The following is a 21,797-nucleotide window of genomic DNA, read 5'->3' on the forward strand; positions in this document are numbered from 1 at the left end:
TCCCTTGTAAGGGGGAAAAAGCCTTGGTATATGTATGTATTTTTCAACCAAATTTAATGATTTTATAATTCTATCAAATTTTAATCTTTTACCCACTCTTCACCAATCAGTCATGACGGCACTAAATTACCTCCTCGGTCCCAGTGCCTGGCCACTGGCCTATCATATCATACCATACCATAAATCATTCAGGGAAAATGGTAGGTTGTTATAGATGTTTGAGTAGCATGGTCCTGGTATAGTATTTTTTGTTGCATTCTGATGGTGGTACTTGTGAAATGTAGTGTGAAGGATGTATAGTGTTTAGGGTTGTGGCATATAATTGTGTTCCTGTCATTTTCATGTGATGTTCTATGAGGAGGATTTTGGTTTCTGTATATCTCAAATATTTCACCTCAAAAACATTAAGATTTTCTGCCTCAGTTACATTCTAAGTGTCTGGTCCATACAATGATGTGGGTACAATTATTTCCTCAGCAAATTAGAAGTGAGTAGTAAGGGTGAAAGACTGGAGGAAGTGGATAGCTCTAGATACTTGGGGCAAATGTGGCAGGAAAGGGAGTGGAGGTGGAAGTAGAATATAGATTGAGAGAACCAAGTAAATGTGTTGGGGGATTAAAAAGTGTAATGAGAAATAGACATTTGGGAATGGATGCTAAGAGGAGATTGTATGAAGGGGTGATTGTGCCAACAGTGCTGTATGGGGCAGAAACATGAAACATAAGAGAGTAAGAGTTTAAAAGTGTTTGAGATGAAATTCCTGAGAAGTATGGTAGGGGTTACTAGGCAGGATAGATTGAGAAATGAGGTGAGGAGGAGAGCAGGGGTGGAGAGGGAGTTGGGAGATAAGGATGAAAGAGTGTTGGGATGGTTGGGACACATGGAAAGGAGTTAAGAAAAATTAGTAAAAGAGGTGTGGGAGGCAGAGGTGGAGGGAGTGAACACAAGGGGGCAACCAAGGATAAGATGGGTGTAAAATGGGCATTGGGAAAGAGAGAAATGTCTGTTGAGGAAGGGAGAAGGAAGAGGATAGGGATGAGTGGAGAATGGATGTGTATCATGAAAGGGATGGGTAGGGTGCTGTGTGAATTATATTTTGATGCAGCCCAAGGGATTTCTCCCCATCCTCTCTTTTTCTATACGAGGGAACAGGGGTCACTGATTAAATGAAGTGGCCTTGCTGTGGATGTGCTGTGTCTTGCTGCATTGCTTCTGACCCAGAGCAGTGGGTGAGATGCAGGAACCTGTCATCCAGGAGGAGCTAAGAAAGGAGGGAGAGGTGGTGAATGGGAGTGGAATATGTGGGGATGGGATGGGTGGGAGTGGCTACCTCCCTTGTAAGGGGGAAAGAGCCCTTGGTTGTATGCTTTTCTTTGCATTCATTCCTAAATACTTTTTTCTCATAGCACTTCTTCATTCCACCCAGACATTTATTCACTTTATTTACTCGAATTTACCCCAACATTCACTCCTCTGTTCGCTGTCACTCATGACCCTAATTGAGTAGCTCCATGGGAGAGTGATCCAAGTGCTACAGACCACCAGATCTGGATTTCATGCTCAACCAGCTGATCTGGACTTCCTGGGGATTGGATTCGTCTCCCTGAGCTACCATGGTCAAAGGAATTCAACTCCCAGGTGGTGTGGGAAGCCCAGGTTGTCTGGTTGAACACAAAATCAGGGTCTAGTGACCCATGCTGCTTGGATTGCTCTCTCACAGAGCTACTCATTGAGATAATCATGGTTTTGCAGATGTACACATGCACACCCTACCAACTGCTTCATTATGTACCAGATGTATTTTACTATTGCACACCAGAGCACAGATGTTCTTATATACATACATACATATACCAAAGGCTTTTTCCCCCTTACAAAGGATGTAGCCAGTCATAAATCCACTCCCACCCATTTCATTCCATCATATTCCACTTCCATTCATCACCCCTCCCTCCTTTCTTGGCTCCTCCTGGATGATGGGTCATCACTGCATCTTGGCCACTGCCCTGGGTCAGAAGCAATGCAGCAGGTCACAGCACATCCACAGCAAGGCCACTTCATTTAATCAAATCCCCCCCACCCCCCCATGTCCCCTCATGCAGAAAATGAAAAGCAGTGGAGAAATTCCTTCATGCTGCATCAAAATATCCTTCATACATACTCCCTCAACCCCCACCCACTCCCTTCCATTCTTCACTTATTCTTTCCAGGTGTCCAAGCCATCCCAATACTCTTTCATAAACCCTATCTCCCAACTCCTTTTCCAACCCCGCTCTCCTAATTTCTCATCCAGCCAAGTGACCCCTACAACACTTCTCAGACATTTCATCTCAAACACATTTAAACTCTCATATGAAGAAAGATTGTTAAAATTGGAGTTGCTGACTCTGGAACAAAGAAGGGAAAGAGGTGACTTGTTGATCATCTACAGAATTATGAAAGGTATGGAAGTCCTTGATAGAAAACTTACTAAATTGGGATAAGAGAAACACAAGAGGACAAGGAAAGAAGCTCAAAAAGGACAACTATAGAAGAGACCTGAAAAAGAATAGCTTTCCCCACAGAGTAGTGGATGTATGGAACATATTAGATGAAAGAACAGTGTGTGCAAAAACAATACAAGAATTTAAGAGCAAACTAGATACGGAGAGATACAAAGATGGGACACCATGAGCATAGCTCCCCTTCCTATAACATACAACTAGGTAAATTATGTTCCATGTTTCTGCCCCATACAGTGCTGTAGGCACGATTATCCCTTCATACAGAATATCAGGAAAATATACAATTGGAACCAAGGAAGTAAAGAAAGTAGGATCCAAAAAAGATTTGGGTGTAATTATCACGAACGACTTGTCCTATGATATACAGATTAACAAAATTGTCGAGGAAACTTACAACTTGCTAAGATCAATAAAAGTGGCATTTACATACTTGGACGAAGACATGATAAAAAAAATATTGGTTACATTGATAAGGCCTAGATTAGAGTATGCGGCGACATTGTGGTCCCCCAGTACCAAAAAGAATATAAAGAAAATAGAAAGAATCCAAAGAGCAGCTACAAAAATGGCACCTGCACTTGCAAACCTATCATACGAGGAGAGATTGGCTAAACTGGAGTTACCGACACTGGAGCAAAGAAGAGAGAGAGGTGACCTATTGACCATCTACAGAATCATGAAAGGCACAGAGATACTTGATAGAGAGAACTTTCTTAACTGGGACAAAAGAAACACAAGAGGACATGGAAAGAAAATCAAAAAACATAGCTATAGAAGAGAACTGAAGAAAAACAGTTTTCCACATAGAGTTTTGGACACTTGGAACAAACTGGATAATGAAATAGTATGCGCAAAAACCATTCATGAGTTTAAAAACAAACTAGACACTGCGAGATACAATGGCGGGACATCACGAGCATAGCTCCCCTTCCCGCAAAATACAACTAGGTAAATACAATCTCCTCTTAAGGGGGTCGTTGCAGTGAATTTCTGATTAATATTTTTAAAAAATCGAAATATTCGAAAAAAAAAAATCCCTGTCATCTAGTGGCCTTTGGCAAGCCAGTCCTGAAATATTTCAGCGAAATACCAAAAAATAAAGGAGTTATGACTAGTTTTCTGATCCCCCTGCTTCCTACTCCACCCTCAACCACTGGTGTATCATGTTCGTGTATATATATATTTTAAAAAGATAAAATAAAATCGAAAGCAATTTCCCCGTGATCTATTGGCCTTTAGTAACCCCGTTCTGTAATATTTCTGCGAAATACTAAAAAATAAAGGAGTTATGACTAAATTTCTGACCCCCCCCACTTCCTACACCACCCTTGACCCTTTGCTGTATTATGTTCGTGCATATATACATATAAAATCGAAAGCAATTTCCTTGCCATCTAGTGGCCTTTGTCAACCGTTCTAAAATATTTCTGCAAAATACTAAAAAATAAAGGAGTTATGACCATTTTTCTGACACCCCCCCACTTCCCACTACACCTTCACTGCACATATATTCGACTAAGTTATTTCATCGCAATAAAAATGGCACAAATGTGGTGTATTTTGTTATTCACTAATAAAGACTAACTGGAAACTTGTCCTACACGTGGGGAAAGCACTTCGCACTTGAATACGTCAGAAACGTGAGTAAACTGAGAGAATTATTGTGCGTAGGCGGAAAAAGCAAATTGTCGCTCCTTGGAGAACTTTTATTTACTTTTATTTGAAGCTATAATCATTTCAAGAATGCCTAAACATTCGAAGAAGAAACGTGCATTTCATGAAAGAGCTAAGAAACTGAATCAAACTATTGAGAAAGAGTGTACTGCCTAGGTTATTACTGGAGATGATCATAGCGACAATGAGGGAGGTGGTGCCTCCTGAGCAGCTATTACCTCGTAAAAGGGGGGACCAGGTACCGGCTACACTTTATAATAACATGTGAATGACATAGAATGCATGAAGATTGGAGCAGAGAAAAAAAATCTAAATGAAAAATATAAAAAATGCAGGGAAATGTATTTTGAACTTCAAAGCTCAATATCTCAAAACTACACTTTTCTCTACATTTTTTCTATCTCCTCCATAACTACTTGGCAGATTTTAATGGGGTTTAGATCATTTGAAAGCTGAATAAATTTGCAATTTAATAATTCTGGCGTTTTTCTTCTTTTTTTTGTGATAGAAGTCCATATATTGTATTCTATGTAAAAAAAAAGGACAAAAAGAAAAAAAAGAATTCTTTCTCCTAAACTAAGAGGAAATTCCAAAAACTGTACAATAATTATTTAGGTATTGCTATAGAGCATTTGTGGTATTTTTTCAGCATGAGTCAATGGATAAATGAGGAGATAGAACATTTGTGATTTTTCAAAAAAGTTTTTTTTTTAATTACTTCATTGTTTTTCAATCAAATGATATGAAAATTGGTGGTGAACATCTTAGTATATGTATATATAACATATGAAAACTTCGCAAAATTCTGATCGTAATTGACGAAGTTCGTTCTCGAGCGTGATGGCCCCCGTAACATCCATTCCCAAATGTCTATTTATCATTACACTTTTTAATCCCCCAAGGCATTTACTTGCTTCTTTCAATCTACATTCTTCCTCCACTCCTCCCTTTCCAGCAACATTTGCTTCCAGGTATCTAAAGCTGTCCACTTCCTCCAGTCTCTCCCCCTTAATACTCACTTCCAATTTGCTGCCACTTTCACCCCTTGTACATCTCATCACCTTACTTTTATCCACATTTATCTTAAACTTTCTCCTATCACATACCTTCCCAAACTCTGTCACTTTCTTAATCCCTCCCTCTGATCACTTGTATAGGAAGAAATAACACAAAGTTCTTCATTCAGATATACTTTTTTAGTAGCACACATTTTCTCAAACAGGCAAATTTAATAATTGTCACATGATCTTCTATCTGTGAAAAGAATGTTGGGTATACATGTAATACTGTATTGCATTTTATGATTATACATATGTGCAATGACTTCTTCACACTTATAAGGGAGGACCATATATTACATAGTATTATAGTGATAGTGCTGTGTCTTTTGACACTGCTTCTGACCCAGGGCAGTCGGCAAGATGCAGGGATGACCCGTCATCCAGGAGGTGCCAAGATAAGAGGGAGGAGGGTGGAGGGGAGGGGAGTATGTTGGGGATGAAATGAATAGGAGTGGTTTTCAAGGTCTGTTTTTTTGCTACCTCCCTTGTAAGGGGGAAAAAGCCTTTGGTATATGTATGTACAGGTAAACGTCGACTTACGATGGCATTAGGTTTCGATAGAGCCATCGTAAGACGATTTCATCGTAAGTCGATCCCCAATTTGTGTATCACTGTTCCGTGGTCACTGTACCTAGCCTACCTGTATATTAACCACCAGAGATACTGAATATAGCCTATTAAACATGTACAGTAGTTTATTTAATTATTTTTATCCTTTTTACCATATTCAAACACTATAATATGTATTTTCAGTACGGAACTTAAATCTCGCGGGCAGCAGCCAATGCCAGCCATACGACGTGACGTAATAATACTCGCATCATAAAATATAGTCACCGCTTATATCGATCGTTCTCTCTTTCACCCGCGAATTTTGAAAACCACAGAGAATGGGATTCAAGGCACATTTGAGAGAATGTAAAAACACAGGGGCGACTACAATAAATATAATCAAGACGCCGATATGGCAGCGTCGCGAATCCACTTGCTCCTCATGACGCCTACGTGTGCGGCACCGTATGGAAGGGGTTAAATTATCATATCGTCGTCGTCGTCATTGTAAAGTCGAACAATCGTAAGTCGCGGCCATCGTAAGTCGACGTTTAACTGTATTATATGTTTTCAAAAATAGTGGCTTTAATTACATTTGTACATTTTCAGCATAAAAATTATGAAAAAATCAACCCAACTGGAATCTTATGTTCAGGCCACCACTCTGCATTAACAGTACCAATGCAGGCCTTGAAAGAGACTAAATGGCCCAGGTGCATCCATCATACAAAAGACAGAACACCTTATATTATACTGCTTTACACTCACCCCTTCCAGACAGCAACAACATCTCTTCACCAAGAGATTTGTATGCTGAAGGTCATGTGGCCACTTCATCCCAAAAGTCACTCAATGAGATTTTGTGCTGTTGTCTGGGAAGGTAAAATTATGTAATTCTTGTCTTCTGTGTGGCAGCTACACCTGGGGTATCAATTGGAGTCTCTTGCCAGACCAATGCTGTGTTAGCACTATTTCTATGCAGGGTGGTGACTTCATAAGCATGCAAGTGCAATTCTTGTTTTGGGAATGATTTTTCTCCTTCAAGATACCAATCAGTCCATTGAGCATGGCCTCCAGGAAACCAGTAACACACACACACACACACCATAAAACAATATAAAACTTGTGCAATCACATTGCATCATTAACAGAACAGGATCTTTGCCTATGAAAAACAAGTTAATCTGCATTTGTACAACAATTTATTGTTTTTCATGGACTTAAAAAAACTAACTAACTTCGATGGAATGTTGCATAGCCATCTGATCAAGGTTTGTGCTCCACTCTACTCTCAGGTCAAGTACTTGTCACTCGTATTGCATGATTATCACATAGGAGTTAGAGATGAAACTGGGGTGATGTAGCTTGTGAAGTGTAAGGATGCACTTCTACCTTCCCACTATAACTGCAGGATTCTTGCTCCTTCTGAAGGCTGGCACACATAGAAGGTGGGAGTGCCTCTGTACTTCTCCTTGATGTGACTCATGACGGCATCCACACTGTCTTGTTTCACCTGCCATTGGAAATAATGAGTTATAATTATTCATTCAATGACCCAAGTACTAAAGGTTCTGGTTTTAGTCCTTGGCCCAGACCCTCTTATGCCCTGACTTACCATGGGAGAAAAATAGAGAGGAAAGTGTGGTTGTGAATGGAGAAGAAATTGATGCAGCATGAAGAGCTTTCCTTTTGTCTACTCTATAATATCTTAAATGGATAAGGGGGATATGTTGGCATTTGGGGTAAACCAGCTTCAGCTATTGGGCCTTGATGTGGAGGTACTTTGTCTTGCTGCATTGCTTCTAACCTAAGCATCATGTATGGTGTATTAGTGTGCATGGCTGTGTTGTGTGTGTGCATGCATGCATGCATACATGTTGTGTATATAGGAGGGGCTGTGTCAAAACTTGTTTCTCTCCAATTAACTTTTACCTATGGCCCAGTCCAGAGACCAGACACCTGCACCTCCTTGGGGAGGTGGGGATATGATGTGTTCATTTGTAAGATTTTTGTATGGCTCATTTGAGTAAGATCTTTCCTTGTGAAGGCATCTTCCTTCTCTAGCTGTCCACGGTCATAGCAGTGCAGCCTCTGGCACAGCAGCATGGATTGATGGATAGCTTTTACATATAAAGTGTTGGCCAGGCATGGGAGAGAATCAGTTGCCTCACCCCTGTTACTCTTATCACACTCATCTCTCCTTACACTCCTCATTCAAACCATGCAAAGGTGCAATAATAGAGGGGGGGGGGATAGTATGTACCATTTCTGTATAGGTAGTGCTAATATACAACTGCTCAAAAGGAATTTGATACCAACCACAGTTATTGTACATCCTCCAAAACCCCCTCCAGTTAACCGTGAACCAAAGACACCAGGAACCTCCACGGCCAATGCTACCAGTTCATCCAACTCTGGACACGACACTTCAAAATCATTCCTGCAGAACAACAAAAATTATTTTAATGTCCTCTTTGGTGATGAAGATTATTACAATATAGTCACTAAATAAAAACAAAACATTTGCTTCACATATTTTGAAATTTTTATGAAAAATTTCCATTTTCTTATTAGCAAACTGATTGAGAATTTTTCCTTGAACAGACTTGAGCGAATAGTGGCATTCTGTAATCATCCTTCCAAAGTTCTGGTAGTCCTTATTCACCAAGGCAACTTCACAATCCTGAGTTCGTTTTATCTCTGTGATGACATGTCGAGCGTGGCGATACATCGTGTCACTCATGCAGTCTTTGTACTCTGTTAAACATCAGTTAAAATTTCAGTTAGTTCAGAATCTTTTATCTATTATTGGTATATAGAAGATTCTTGTTAGTGAAATATAACATGTGTACTTCATTTTCCAACTTCTATGTCATTTCCCATAATACAAGGTAGCTTTGCATGGATGAGAGAAATCCCTTAACTCCTTCCTATTTTGAAATAATTCTGCCACGTTACTTCACCCCCTCTTATGTAACACATCATTGCCTTAGTCTTGTGGCTCTCAATCTTTTATACCCCCTACATCATTCTTATCATCAGCCTTGCTGTGGATGTACTGACTCTTGCTGCATTGCTTCTGACCCAGACAGTGGGGAGGAGACAAGGAGCTAAGACAAGAAGGGAAACAAAGGTGATGGATGGGACTGGGTTCATGCCCAACTTGGCTACCTCCTTTTAACCTCTTCTGTATGAGTCTATTTGCACACAAGGTGCCTAGTGTATGATAATTCATTGATGCACCACAATATGCATGTTATGAGATATAAAGTCAGAGCTTTCTCTCATTCTCTTTCACCCTGAACATGGATAACCACAGAAAACACGATCAAGCCTATTCACAGAATACGGGGGTCACTCAGCTACAACTACAAAATAAATATAATCAGGATGCCAATGCTGGCGTCCTCCTCTACCTACTTGTGCCTCAGGACACCAACATTGGTGTCCTCATACGAATGGGGTTAAGGGGGAAGAAGCCTTTAGCATATAGATAGATATACATAATTATCACCACATGTCAGATTATTCTTACTTGAAAGGTGAATTATCTATCTATATACCAAGGGCTTTTTTCCTCCCTTACAGGGGGAAAGGCCAATTCAAAAGGCAAATACCCACTCCCATCCACCACCCTTTCCTCCCTCTCATCTTAGCTCCTCAGGGTTGACGGGTCATTCCTGTATCCCGTCCACTGCCCTGGGTCAGAAGCAATGCAGCAAGACACAGCATATGGAGATGATGGCTGCTTCACTTAATTGCCAACCCCCTTTTTGTCCTCTCATGCAGAAAAAGAGAAGACAGGGAGAAATATTCTTATTAGAAATAAAAACTATTCATAATAAAATAATTATTGCCCTTTGGTAAATGTCCCATCTTTCCTTTACCCATGCACATTTCTGCTAGTTCAATATCCTCACCTGTCAAATGGCAGATTATCTAAATTGATCTGTGGCCCCAAAACTGGAAATCACCATTTGCACAATTTTTCCAAAAATCTTACTTTCTAGATCTTCAATTGCTGCATCCCGGAGGCTTTTCATGCCCAACATGACAGCTGCTTTCTGACAGTGAATTCGACGCAATGGATACTCAGAACCTCTAAGTGTGTGGCGTACATTGGAGTTTGTAATTAGTATCACAATATCTGGATCATCAAGAGCAACACATTTGGATTCCAGTGTCCTAGAATAAAAATGTGAAAATATATATGTACACATAGCAAATACAGTGTTTAGGAAGAAAGTCAAGCATAAGTACACATGGGAAAGGGTGGTGGACGGAAGGGTGGTACCGAGAGCATTAATGGACTATGTAGTGGTAGATAGGAGTATAATAGGAAGAGTTAAGGATGTACATGTTCTAAGGGGAGAGAGTGGGGGAATATCAGATAATTTTCTGGTGGAAGGTAAGCTGAGAGTGGAGGATAGATGGAGAAAGAGGAAAAGGACAACAGGTAGGGAGGTGCTTAGAGTGAACTGCTTAAACGAGAAAGAAAAGGAGAAGTACAAGAAACTGTGAGAGGAGTGGGAGAAGGTGAAGGATAGAGTAGAACTAGGAGTGGAGGAGGAATGGGGATGGTTCAAAAGGTGTGCAAAGATGGTGTGTGGAACAAGGACGGGAGGAAATAGAAGGAAGGGTAGGGAGTGGTGGAACGAGGAAGCAAAGAAGGTTGTAGAAAAAAAGAAGAAAGCTTTCACAGATTGGTTACAAAATAGAACAAGGGAATCATATAAGAGGTACAAAGACAAGAGAAGAGAAGTAAAGCATAAGATAAAGGAGGCAAAGGGGAGAGCAGATTTGAAATGGGGTAAGAGTATGACAGAAAATTTTGAAAGTAATAAAAAGATGTTTTGGAAAGAAATTAAGAGAGGAAGAGGAGGCGAATCAAGTAGAGAAGAAAAGGTAAAAGGTGCAGATGGAGAGATAATAATGGAAGAGAAGCCAGTGAGAGGAAGATGGGCAGAGTATTTTAGGGAGTTGCTAAATGTGAAGGAGGATAGGGAGGGAAAGGTAGTTGCAATGGGAAGTGCTAAGAAAATGACTGTGATGAATGAGGAATACGGAGGAGAAATAAGGAAGGATGAAGTGAAGGCAGTTGTTAACCCCTTCCATACGGTGCCGCACACGTAGGCGTCATGGACTTAGATCTCGGTGGCAGCAGCCAATGCCAGCCGTACGACGTGTCGTAATAATACTCGCATCATAAAATATAGTCACCGCTTATATTGATCGTTCTCTCTTCACCCGTGAATTTTGATAACCATAGAAAATGCGATTACAAAAGAATTAGAAAGAATGTCATTATGGAGGGGCGACTACAATAAATATAATCAAGACGCCGATATGGCAGCCTCGCGAATACACTCGCTCCCCATGACGCCTACGTGTGCGGCACCGTATGGAAGGGGTTAAGATGATGAGGGTAGGTAAGGCACCTGGGTTGGATGGATGTTGTTTAACCCATTCAACTCCGATGACAAGATGTCTTGTCATTTGGTCAAATAAAACAAAAAATCATAAAACACCAAAATGTTTGATCAAACACCAGAAAAATATGACGTCAATCCTCGCTTCGCTGCGAGCGAAGCGAGGATTGACGTCATATTTTTCTGGTGTTTGATCAAACATTTTGGTGTTTTATGATTTTTTGTTTTATTTGACCAAATGACAAGACATCTTGTCATCGGAGTTGAATGGGTTAAGAGAGGGTATAGTGCCTGAGGACTGGAGGAGTGTCTGTACAGTTCCACTTTACAAGGGAAAAGGGGACACATGTGAGTGTAGTAGTTTCAGAGGGATTAGCTTGTTGAGTGTAGTTGGGAAGGCTTATGGAAAGGTCTTGATTGAGAGGATTAAGAGAGGAACAGAGGGAGTAATTGATGAGGAACAGTGTGGGTTTATGAGAGTAGTAGAGCGTGTGTCAGGATTAGAAATGGAGAGAGTGAGTGGTTTGAGATAATGGTGGGACTTTGTCAGGGATGTGTTATGTCACCCTTGTTGTTCAATTTATATATGGATGGGGTGGTACGAGAGGTAAATGCAAGGGTGGTGGTGTCAGGGATTGGAGATGGTTAAAGAAAATGGAGAAAAGTGGGAGATAAGTCAGCTGATGTTTGCGGACGACACTGCACTTGTAGCAGGATCAGAGGAGGGACTAAGGAAGTTAGTGATAGAGTTTGGGAAAGTATGTGAAAGAAGGAAGGGGATGAGATGTACAAGGGGTGAAAGTGGCAGCAGACTGGAAGTGAGTATTAAGGGAGAGAGACTGGAGAAAGTGGATAGTTTTAGATACTATGACTGTCCCTCCGTTATGCTGTCCCCCAACCCCTTGTTGCTGTCCTGTACCATTTCTCTGAGTATTCTTTTTCTGTGGTGGGAGAATTCCCTGTGGTGGGGGAAAAGAATACTGCCACCAAGTATTCCCACTTGGATCGTAAGAGGCGAGAAGAAAGGGACGGGGATTGGGACTAGGCATCCTTCTCCTTGTAGCCCCACAGGGCACATTCCTAAAAGTAAAAGCAAAGGCATAAGAGGGTCTGGAAGTTCTCGGACCAGCACCCTAAGGTTTGGGTCTTTTAATGTGCGTGGATGTGGTACAGATGAGAGTAAAACGGAAGAGATAGGTAGTATGTTAGACATTTGGGAATGGATGCTAAGAGGAGACTGTATGAAGGAGTGATTGTGCCAACAGCACTGTATGGTGCAGAAACATGGAACATAAGAGAGGAAGAGAGGAGTTTGAATGTGTTTGAGATGAGGTGTCTGAGAAGTATGATAGGAGTTACTAGGCTGGATAGAGTGAGAAATGAGGAGGTGAGGAGGAGAACAGAGGTGGAAAGGAAGTTGAGAGATAGAGTTGATGAAGGAGTATTGGGGATGGTTTGGAGACATGGAAAGAATGAGTGAAGAAGGACTAGTAAAAGAGGTGTGGAAGTAGTGAACATGAGGGGATGGCCTAGGATGAGATGGATGGATGGAGTAAAATGGGCTTTGGGAAAGAGGGAAATGTCTGTTGAGGAAGGACGGGAGAGGACAGAAGACAGGTGAATGGAAAATGGTTGTATATGGATGATGCTGTGATGCATGGGTGGAATGGGTGGGGATGGGGGGTGAGGGAGTATGTATGAGAAGAATTTGATGCAGCCCAAAAGGATTTCTTCCCGTCTTCTCCTTTTCTACATGAGGGGACGGACAGGGGGGTTGCTGATTTAACCACTTCCATACGGTGACGCCTACATAGGCGTCATGAGGAGCAAGTGGGTACGCTATGATGCTGATGTCGGCGTCTTGATTATATCTATTGTAGTCATACCTACGTAACCTCCATTCTCTCTAAACTGGCTTCATCATATTTTCTATGGTTATCAAAATTCACGGGTGAAAGAGAACGAACGATTGAGCACCGACTTTATTTTTTATAATGCGATTATTATGACGCAACATCGCACGTCGGGCAGCTAATGCTGCCAGACGTGCGATGTGCCCCGGAGTGAAGAGGTTAATGAAGCAGCCTTACTGTGGATGTGCAGTGTCTTGCGACACTGCTTCTGACCCAGGACAGTGGACAAGATGCAGGGATGACCTGTCATCCAGGAGGTGTAAAGATAAGAGGAAGGGAAGAGGGTGGAGGGGAGTGTGATAGGGATGGAATGGGTGGGAGGGGTTTTTATGCCTTTGTTTTTGACTACCTCCCTTATACATACATATACCAAAGGCTTTTCCCCCCTTACATGGTAAGTAGCCAAAGAAAAAGGCATAGGAACTACTCCCACCCATTCCATCCTCTACATACTCCACTCCCCTCTACCCTCTTCCCTCCCTCTTATCTTGGCACCTCCTGGATGACAGGTCATCCCTGCATCCTGTCCACTGCCCTGGGTCAGAAGCAGTGTCGCAAGACAAAGCACTAATGATAGCCAAGGAGGTATTATCAAAAGCCGTTAAACTGGCAAACAGCGAGAAATTCAAACATATATGGATAAAAAAGGAAATGAGTGATGAGGAAAAAGAAGAAGACAAAGTTCTCAGAACTGAAACCAATGATTGAAACAAGAAAAGAACAGAGATGGAAAAAACGAGTTTTTTGGAGAGTACTGGACTTGAGACTGAAAAAATGGTAAATAAAAAAAAATGGAAACTTAAAAAAAGAAAAAAAAAAAAATGAAAATATGAAAATAAAAGTGGCATACACAAATATTGATGGCATGATCTATCTAGAAATAGAGAAACCTGACATTTTGGGAATTGTGGAGACAAAATGAAAGGATCTCTATCAACAAGTACAGTAGAACCTCTACTTACGATTGCCTAAACATACTAATTTTCCAACATACGATGTGAAATTCGATCTAATATTTGACTCTACACCCGAAGTAATTTCCAACATACGAAGTCGTCGAAGTTTCGCATATATAAGCTAAGTTAGTTTAAAGTTCACCTAGTGTAAGTTAGAGTAGCCTAAGTTACATTACGTATCTTAGTCACCACCTCTCTACCCACACCTACTGTCTCCTGCATCGCCAAGCCTACACCTCCGTTCGCCTGTCTCTAAGGTAAAGTGACAATAAAAAAACCTTTTTTATTGATTATTTCCTTATAAATTATCTTTTTTACATCTCTCTTATATACAGTAATGCATTTGTTTTATTGCTATGTGTAATTATCTGCAGTACAGTATTTATTAAGGAGTAATCATAGGTTTTTGGACTGTGGGACGAATTAAACAAATTACAGTATATTCTTATGGGAATATTTGATTTAACATATGACCATTTCAACATATGAAGTAGGTCCTGGAACAAATTAAATTCGCATGTAGAGGTTCTACTGTATAGTGGGACAAGGTCTACACAACCACTGGGTGAAAAATAGAATAGACAAGCAGGGAGGAGGTGTCATGATATTGACCAAAAAGGGTCTAAATGTGACAAAGATTAATGAAGGTAAAGGTAATGTAGAATTAATAATGATTAGAATTGTAAACAAAAAGATGAAAAGCAAAAAATTTGTAGCAGTATTTGCACCACCAAAAGCAGAAAATTTGTAGCAGTATTTGCACCACCAAAAACACAGGTTTGGTCTGATAGCAATCATTTTGAATTATTGGAAGACACAATGAATGTGCTAAACGAGTTACAGAAAGAGGGTGGTAACATGGTAATTATGGGTGATTTTAATACAAAGGATATAATATTGGAAGAAATGATAGTAAAAGGGGGAGAAGAACTTTGGAGCAACATTCTACTACATATGACCATCGAATAAACCTTAACGCAATAGGTTAAGGAAAATACTAGATATAGACACAATGAGGAACCGTCGAAACTAGACTTAATAATAGCTTTTGAACTGGATATCGTGAACAAAATGGAGTATAAAACACCAATTGGAAAGAGTGACCATATACTAATAGAGTTTGAATTAAAAGAACAAAACGATGTAAGAAGGAATAATAAACATAGAGAAGGAAGATTAATGTACAATAAAATGGATTTCATAAAACTAAGAACAAATTTCCAAAACACAAACTGGGATAAATTCTCCAAAGAGGAAACAAAGATGGAAGACAAATAGAACATATTCAAAGAAAAGTACAAGGATGGAATTGATAAATATATACCAAAGAAGAAGCAAAAAGAGATTTATATAAGGTGTTGCTATAACAAAAGGTGCAGTGAGGCTAAAGACAGAAGAGACAAAGCCTGGAAAAAATGGAAAAGAGACAAAAAAAAACATCCAAATGGCAAACATATGTAAAACTTAGGAACGAAAATGTGAATATATGCAGGAAAGAAAAAAAATATGAAAAAGATATTATAGACAAATGTAAGGATCAACCTAAACTCTTTTACAGATATATAAATGATAAATTAAAGGATAAACATGAAATAGTAAAACTGGGTGAAGGAGATAAAGAATATATAGATGACACAGAAATGGCAGAAGTTATGATCAGACATTTCAGGTCTGTTTTTACAATTGAGAGCTCACAAATTTGGGAAGATGGACAACAAGAAAGATCCCCCAAAATGAAAGAAATAAAGGTAACACAGAAAGAAATAAGAGACCAAATAAAAAACCTAGATGTTAGGAAATCGCATGGACCGGATGGAATTGCAAATTGGATACTGAAAGAGTGTATAGATGAACTGACAGACAAATTATACAAGATAATAGACTTTTCACTCAAAGAAGGAAAGGTACCGCAAGATTGGAAAGATGCAAACATAGTACCAATATATAAAGGAGGAAACAAAGAAGATCCTACAAACTTCAGACCAGTATCCCTGACAAGCACAGTAGCAAATATATGCGAAAAAGTTATCAGAAACAAATAGACCAAACACTTTGAAGAAAATAAAATAGTAAACCCTAAATAATTTGGCTTTAGAAATGGAAGATTGTGTACCACAAACTTAATATGCTTTTACTTGAGATTAATTGAGATAATACAAGAAAGAGATGGCTGGGCAGATTGTGCCTTCTTGGACTTGTAGAAGGCATTTGATAAAGTACCACATAAAAAATAATGAGAAAAATTGAAATAATGGGAATACAAGGTAAGCTACTGGAATGGATGAAGGATTTCTTAAATGGGAGAAAAATGAGAGTGGTACTTAGAGACGAAAATTCGAACTGGGAAGATGTGAAGAGTGGCATCCTGCAAGGCTCTGTATTGGCTCCTTTAATGTTTGCCATATATATAAATTATATGAATGAGGGAGTGAATTGTTACATGAACTTTTTTGCTGACTATGCCAAATTACTCAAGAGAGTAAGCACAGACACCGAAGTGAAAGGAAGTGCCATGTTGTGAGCGCACCTATCTAACGGTTTCATCGCCAATAATGAAGGAAACCTGTTGGGGATGGATACGCTTTGGTGCTCGTTGTGACCAGTAAAATTTTTTCCAGTTCTTGAATTAGGTATAGTTCTGGCAAAATGGAGTATGATAAAGAAGAAAGAATAATAAATGAACCAACTAAGAGAGGACTTGATGTATGTATAGTAGAAAGCCCTAGAGGTGTTGTCCCCAAACGCCATTGTTTAATAGATACTACTAGAAAAAAAACCAGGTGGGGAAATAACATCTTTTCAGGATTTCAAAGAAACCCAGGTGAAGCAGGTAAAAGTTTAGATATAGATAGAGAAATTAGATATAGAAATGCACTAAGAAATCGCAAAGTAAATGACTTAATGGAAGAAATCATAGATTTGAAACTGGATTATCGAGCTGTACACAGGGAATTGATTACATTGCAAAAGAGTTATGAGCAAACGATTAAAGAATTAAGTGACCTTAAGAGTGAAATTGAGGTTCTTAAGAGAGAAAATGCGAGAATAATAAATAAGGATAAAAATAAAAATGATGAACTGAAAAAGGTCAAAGAGCAGTTGCAAGTAGTGACCGGAAAAGTGGCAGAGTCAATCAAAGAAACAGACCTCATTGAAATAAAAAATCAATGGAAACAAGAACAGGAAAATCAAGAAATATCTTTTAGAGAAATATTACAAAAGCAGATGGAGGAAAATACAAAAGAAACAGTTATGAAAGTAATTAAAGAAAAGGAAAATTGGGTGAGAGATACAGTTGACAAAGGTAAGTGCATTGTGGTCCATGGTATCCAGGAAAAGCATGATATGTATAGATACCAGAGAGAAAAGGAAGAGAAAGAATTAGCTAGGGAAATTCTGAAAGAAATACAGGATGAAGGTCAGAATCTCGATAAAGAAATCAATGAAATTCACAAGATAGGCAAATATTCAAAAGAAAAATATCAAAGACCTCTGAAAATAAAACTAAGAACACAAATGATAGCAGAGGAGGTATTATCGAAAACGGTTAAACTGGCAAACAGTGAGAAATTCAAACATATAAGGATACAAAAGGAAATGAGTGATGAGGTAAAAAAAAGAGAAAGACAAAGTGCTCAGAACTGAAACCAATGATCAGAATGAGAAGAGAACAGAGAAGGAAAAAAACGAGGTTTTTTTTTGGAGAGTGCTGGACTTGAGAATGAAAAAATGGTACATCAAAAAAATGGAAACTTAAAAAAAGAAAAGAAAATATGAAAATAAAAGTGGCATACACAAACATTGATGGTATGATCTCTGGAATCAACAAACTAACAGAAAAACCTGATATCATGGGCATAGTAGAGACAAAACTGAAAGGACTGCTATCAACAAGCATAGTGGGACATGGTCAATACAACCACTGGGTGAAAAATAGAACAGACAAGTAAGGAGGTGTCATGATATTGACCAAAAAGGGTCTAAATGTGACAAAGATTATTAAAGGCCAAGGCAATGTAGAAGTAATTATGATTAAAATTGCAAACAAAAAGATGAAAACCAGAAAATTTGTAGTAGTGTATGTACCACCAAAAACCCATGCGTGGTCAGACAGCGAACATTCTAAATTACTGGTAGAAACAATGAATGTGCTAAACGAGTTACTGAAAGAGGGTGGTAACATAGTAATCATGGGCGATTTCAATGCAAAAGACATAATTTGGGAAGAAATGATAGTTGAAGGGGGAGATGAACTTTGGAGCAACATTCTACTAGATATGACCATTGAATACACCCAAACGCAATGGGTTAAGGAAAATACTAGATATAGAAACGAGGAACCATCGAAACTAGACTTAAGGGGGTACGCGACACCTGGGGGGGGGGGTGAATTTGGTCAAGATATGGCATTTTTCAAAACTGTGTTCAAAATGTTCGTATACCATTTAGAAATAAATCCCGACAAATAATTTTCCAGCCGCGCGCAATTCAAAGGTCTTGGTGAGGCTTAAAGGGACAGAGTTAAAGGCGCAACCCACACTAGACAGAGGCGTGCCATTTAGGACCTTCAGGCGCATCGAATAACGTTGAAATTTTATTGAATTTACGCTCGCCCAGTGCTTCAATGGCCAGTACGATGGTGGAGGGGAAGGGAGGAAGGTGGAGGGAGAAGTTTTGCCAACTTTGAGCGAAGCTAAGCGTCAGTTACCGGCTAGCTCTGAAAGGAAAAGTGCGCATGTCTCATGAGCTCTCATTGCAATCTATTACTTTAGCTAGTACATATTACTCTTTAGTACAGTCATCATGGGTAGCAAAAAGAACAAAGGAACATCCACAATGACAAAAAACAGCGGTTAAAGATGGCAAGCAGTCAAAGACGACTAGCCAAGACCTCACCACCTCTCACTCCACCACCGCCCTCACCTGCATCTCTGTGACAGTGACAGAGGTAAAGGACAACATTAGACTAAACAATTCAAAGAGGCAGATTAAATCCAAAGAAGAAAGCAAGAGGAAAAAGATCAAGGCTATACAGGAAGAAGAGAGAAGAAGGGACATCATATGATGCTGGAGGGGGTGCCCTACCAACATAGATTGGTGAGGGGAATCTGATGAGGAAAGAGAAGGTGCCCACTGCTGGAAAATAAACCTCTTTCCAATGATTTAGATACCCTGAAGACCCCCAGCAGTGAGGTTTCATATGAAGAAACCGCCAAAGGTGCAAAAAAGCAAATTATATGATGGTGTCGTCTGTGCGTCGTCACTACTGTGATATACTTATACTTTAGTTTTTCAGTATTTAAAGTACTTATAATTAAAATATGTTGATGATTTTTACTGTACTTACTCATTATATAATAAGAATTAAGCCATGAAAAAATCAGTCAAATTGGTGAAACTATAAGCAAGGTACAGATATATCTATATTTCAAGTTGCCATATCTCCGTTCGATATTTTTTTTACTTTTTTTTAATCATAAAAAATCTAAAATACATCAGATTTAGATGAAACTTACAGGGAATATTACTTTTAGTAACTGCTAGGGCCAATCATTCGAATATTTTGAATAGGATGAAAGAGTTCGGAGTAATAATGGAAACAAGACAAAAAAAAAATTATTTTTCACGATTTTTGCCGGACATTAAAATTGAAATGCCTGTATGCAAAAGTATAAAGGAAATTGTTCAATTACTCAATGACCGGCCCTAGGTGTGCCTACTGACTAATCATAGCCAAAATATAAAACAAATTGGTCCACGTATTATGGTGCTGTGCACATTCAAATGTCGCTACTGGTATACGTACATGTGTACATACATCATTCTGTTTCACCTAAAATGTAGGCAACATGGATACCTATTTACCTGAGAAGTTTCAGCTCTTTACTCTAAATAGTTTAGAAAATGACCTCCAGGTGTCGCGTACCCCCTTAATATCAACTTCTGAACCAGATATTAGGAACAAAATGGTGTACAAAACACCAATTGGAAAGAGTGACTATATACTAATAGAGTTTGAATTAAAAGAACAGAACAATGTAGATAGGAACGATAAATATAGAAAAGGAAGATTTATGTACAACAAAAGGAATTTTGTACAACTAAGAAAATTAAATTCTCTAAAGAGGAAACAAAGAGGGAGGACAAATGGAACATATTCAAAGAAAAGTACAAAGGAATTAATAAATATGTACCAAAAAAGAAACACTTTTTAATCCACCAGAGTATTTACAAGCTTCTTTCAATCTACATTCTACCTCCACCTCCACTCCTCCCTTTCCTGCCACATTTGCACCCTAGTATCTAAAGCTATCCATTTCCTCCAGTCTCTCTCCCTTAATGCTCACTTCCAGTCTGCAGCCACTCTCTCCCCTTGTATATTTCATCACCTTACTTTTACCCGCATTTATCTTCAGCTTCCTTCTTTTGCACACCTTCCCAAACTGTCACTAACTTCCTCAATCCCTCCTCTGATCCTGCCAGAAGTGCAGTATCGTCAGCAAACAACAGCTGGCTTATCTCCCACTTTTCTCTATTTTCCTTTACCATCTCCAACCCCCGACCCACTACCCTTGCATTCACCTCTCGCACCACCCCATCCATGTATAGATTGAACAGCCAGGACGACATAACACATCCCTGATTAAGTTCCACCTTTACCTCAAACCATTCACTCTCTCCATTTCTAATCCTAACACAAGCTCTACTCTCATAAAAACTCTTGACTGCTCTTAACAGCTTTCCTCCTGTCCCATATATCTGCAATACCTCCCACATTGCCTTCCTGTCTACCCTGGCATAAACCTTTTCCAGATCCATAAAAGCCCCCCAAAAAATCCTTATCTTTTCCTAAAGCTTTTTCACTTATCTCTCTTGCCACAAAAATCTGATCTACAAAACCCCTACCTGTCCTAAAACCACACTGTTCCTCACCAATCACTCCCTCTGTTCCTCTTAATCAAGACCTTCCCATAAGCCTTCTCAACTACACTTAACAAGCTGATCCCTCTGAAACTACTACACTCACACTTGTCCCCTTTTCCCTTGTAAAGTGGAACTATACAGGCACTCCTCCAGTCCTCCAGCACTCTACCCTCTCTTAAACAAACATAAAATAACCTCACCAGCCAGTCCACCACAACTGTATCTCCTTTCTTCAGACATTCTGCATGGCATCCATCCAACCCAGGTGCCTTTCCTGCTCTCCTCATCTTAACCACTTCCATACGGTGACGCCTACGTAGGCGGCATGAGGAGCAAGTGGGTACGCTATGATGCTGACGTCGGCATCTTGATTATATTTATTGTAGTCGTACCAACGTAATTTCCATTCTCTCTAAACTGGCTTCATCAATTTTCTATGGTTATCAAAATACACGGGTGAAAGAGAACAAACAATTGAGCACCGACTTTATTTTCTATCATGCGATTATTATGATGCAACATCGCACGTCGGGCAGCTAATGCTGCCAGACGTGCGATGTGCCCCGGAGTGAAGAGGTTAACAGCTGCTTTCACTTCAACTTTCCGTATTTCTCCTCCATTTTCCTCACTCATCACTGCCATTTTCTTAGCACTTCCCACTGCAACTACCTTTCCCTCCCTATCCTCCTTCACATTTAGCAACTCCCTAAAATATTCTGTCCACCTTCCTCTCACTGCTTTTTCTTCCATCATCAACTCTCCATCTGCATCTTTTACCTTTTCT

At 39.6% G+C, this 21,797-nt stretch overlaps 1 protein-coding gene across 2 annotated transcripts in view; it reads right to left on the reverse strand.

Moving 5' to 3' along the window:
- Window positions 1-5,355: 5,355 nt before the first annotated feature.
- The window catches only part of LOC143019493 (galactokinase-like), a 65,177-nt gene continuing 48,735 nt past the window's right edge, over window positions 5,356-21,797 (reverse strand). For both annotated transcript variants that reach the window (XM_076175137.1, XM_076175136.1), the window contains exons 6-9: window positions 9,795-9,976; window positions 8,398-8,548; window positions 8,111-8,231; window positions 5,356-7,304 (exon numbers count right to left, since the gene is read on the reverse strand). In XM_076175137.1, the coding sequence (XP_076031252.1) occupies window positions 7,191-7,304; window positions 8,111-8,231; window positions 8,398-8,548; window positions 9,795-9,976 (568 nt within the window). In that variant the 3' untranslated portion in view covers window positions 5,356-7,190. The remainder of the gene's footprint in view (window positions 7,305-8,110; window positions 8,232-8,397; window positions 8,549-9,794; window positions 9,977-21,797) is intronic.

The sequence above is a fragment of the Oratosquilla oratoria genome, chromosome 37 (genome assembly GCF_046742065.1).
Source record: "Oratosquilla oratoria isolate Oo_2021 chromosome 37, ASM4674206v1, whole genome shotgun sequence".
In the NCBI taxonomy this organism is placed as follows: domain Eukaryota; kingdom Metazoa; phylum Arthropoda; class Malacostraca; order Stomatopoda; family Squillidae; genus Oratosquilla; species Oratosquilla oratoria.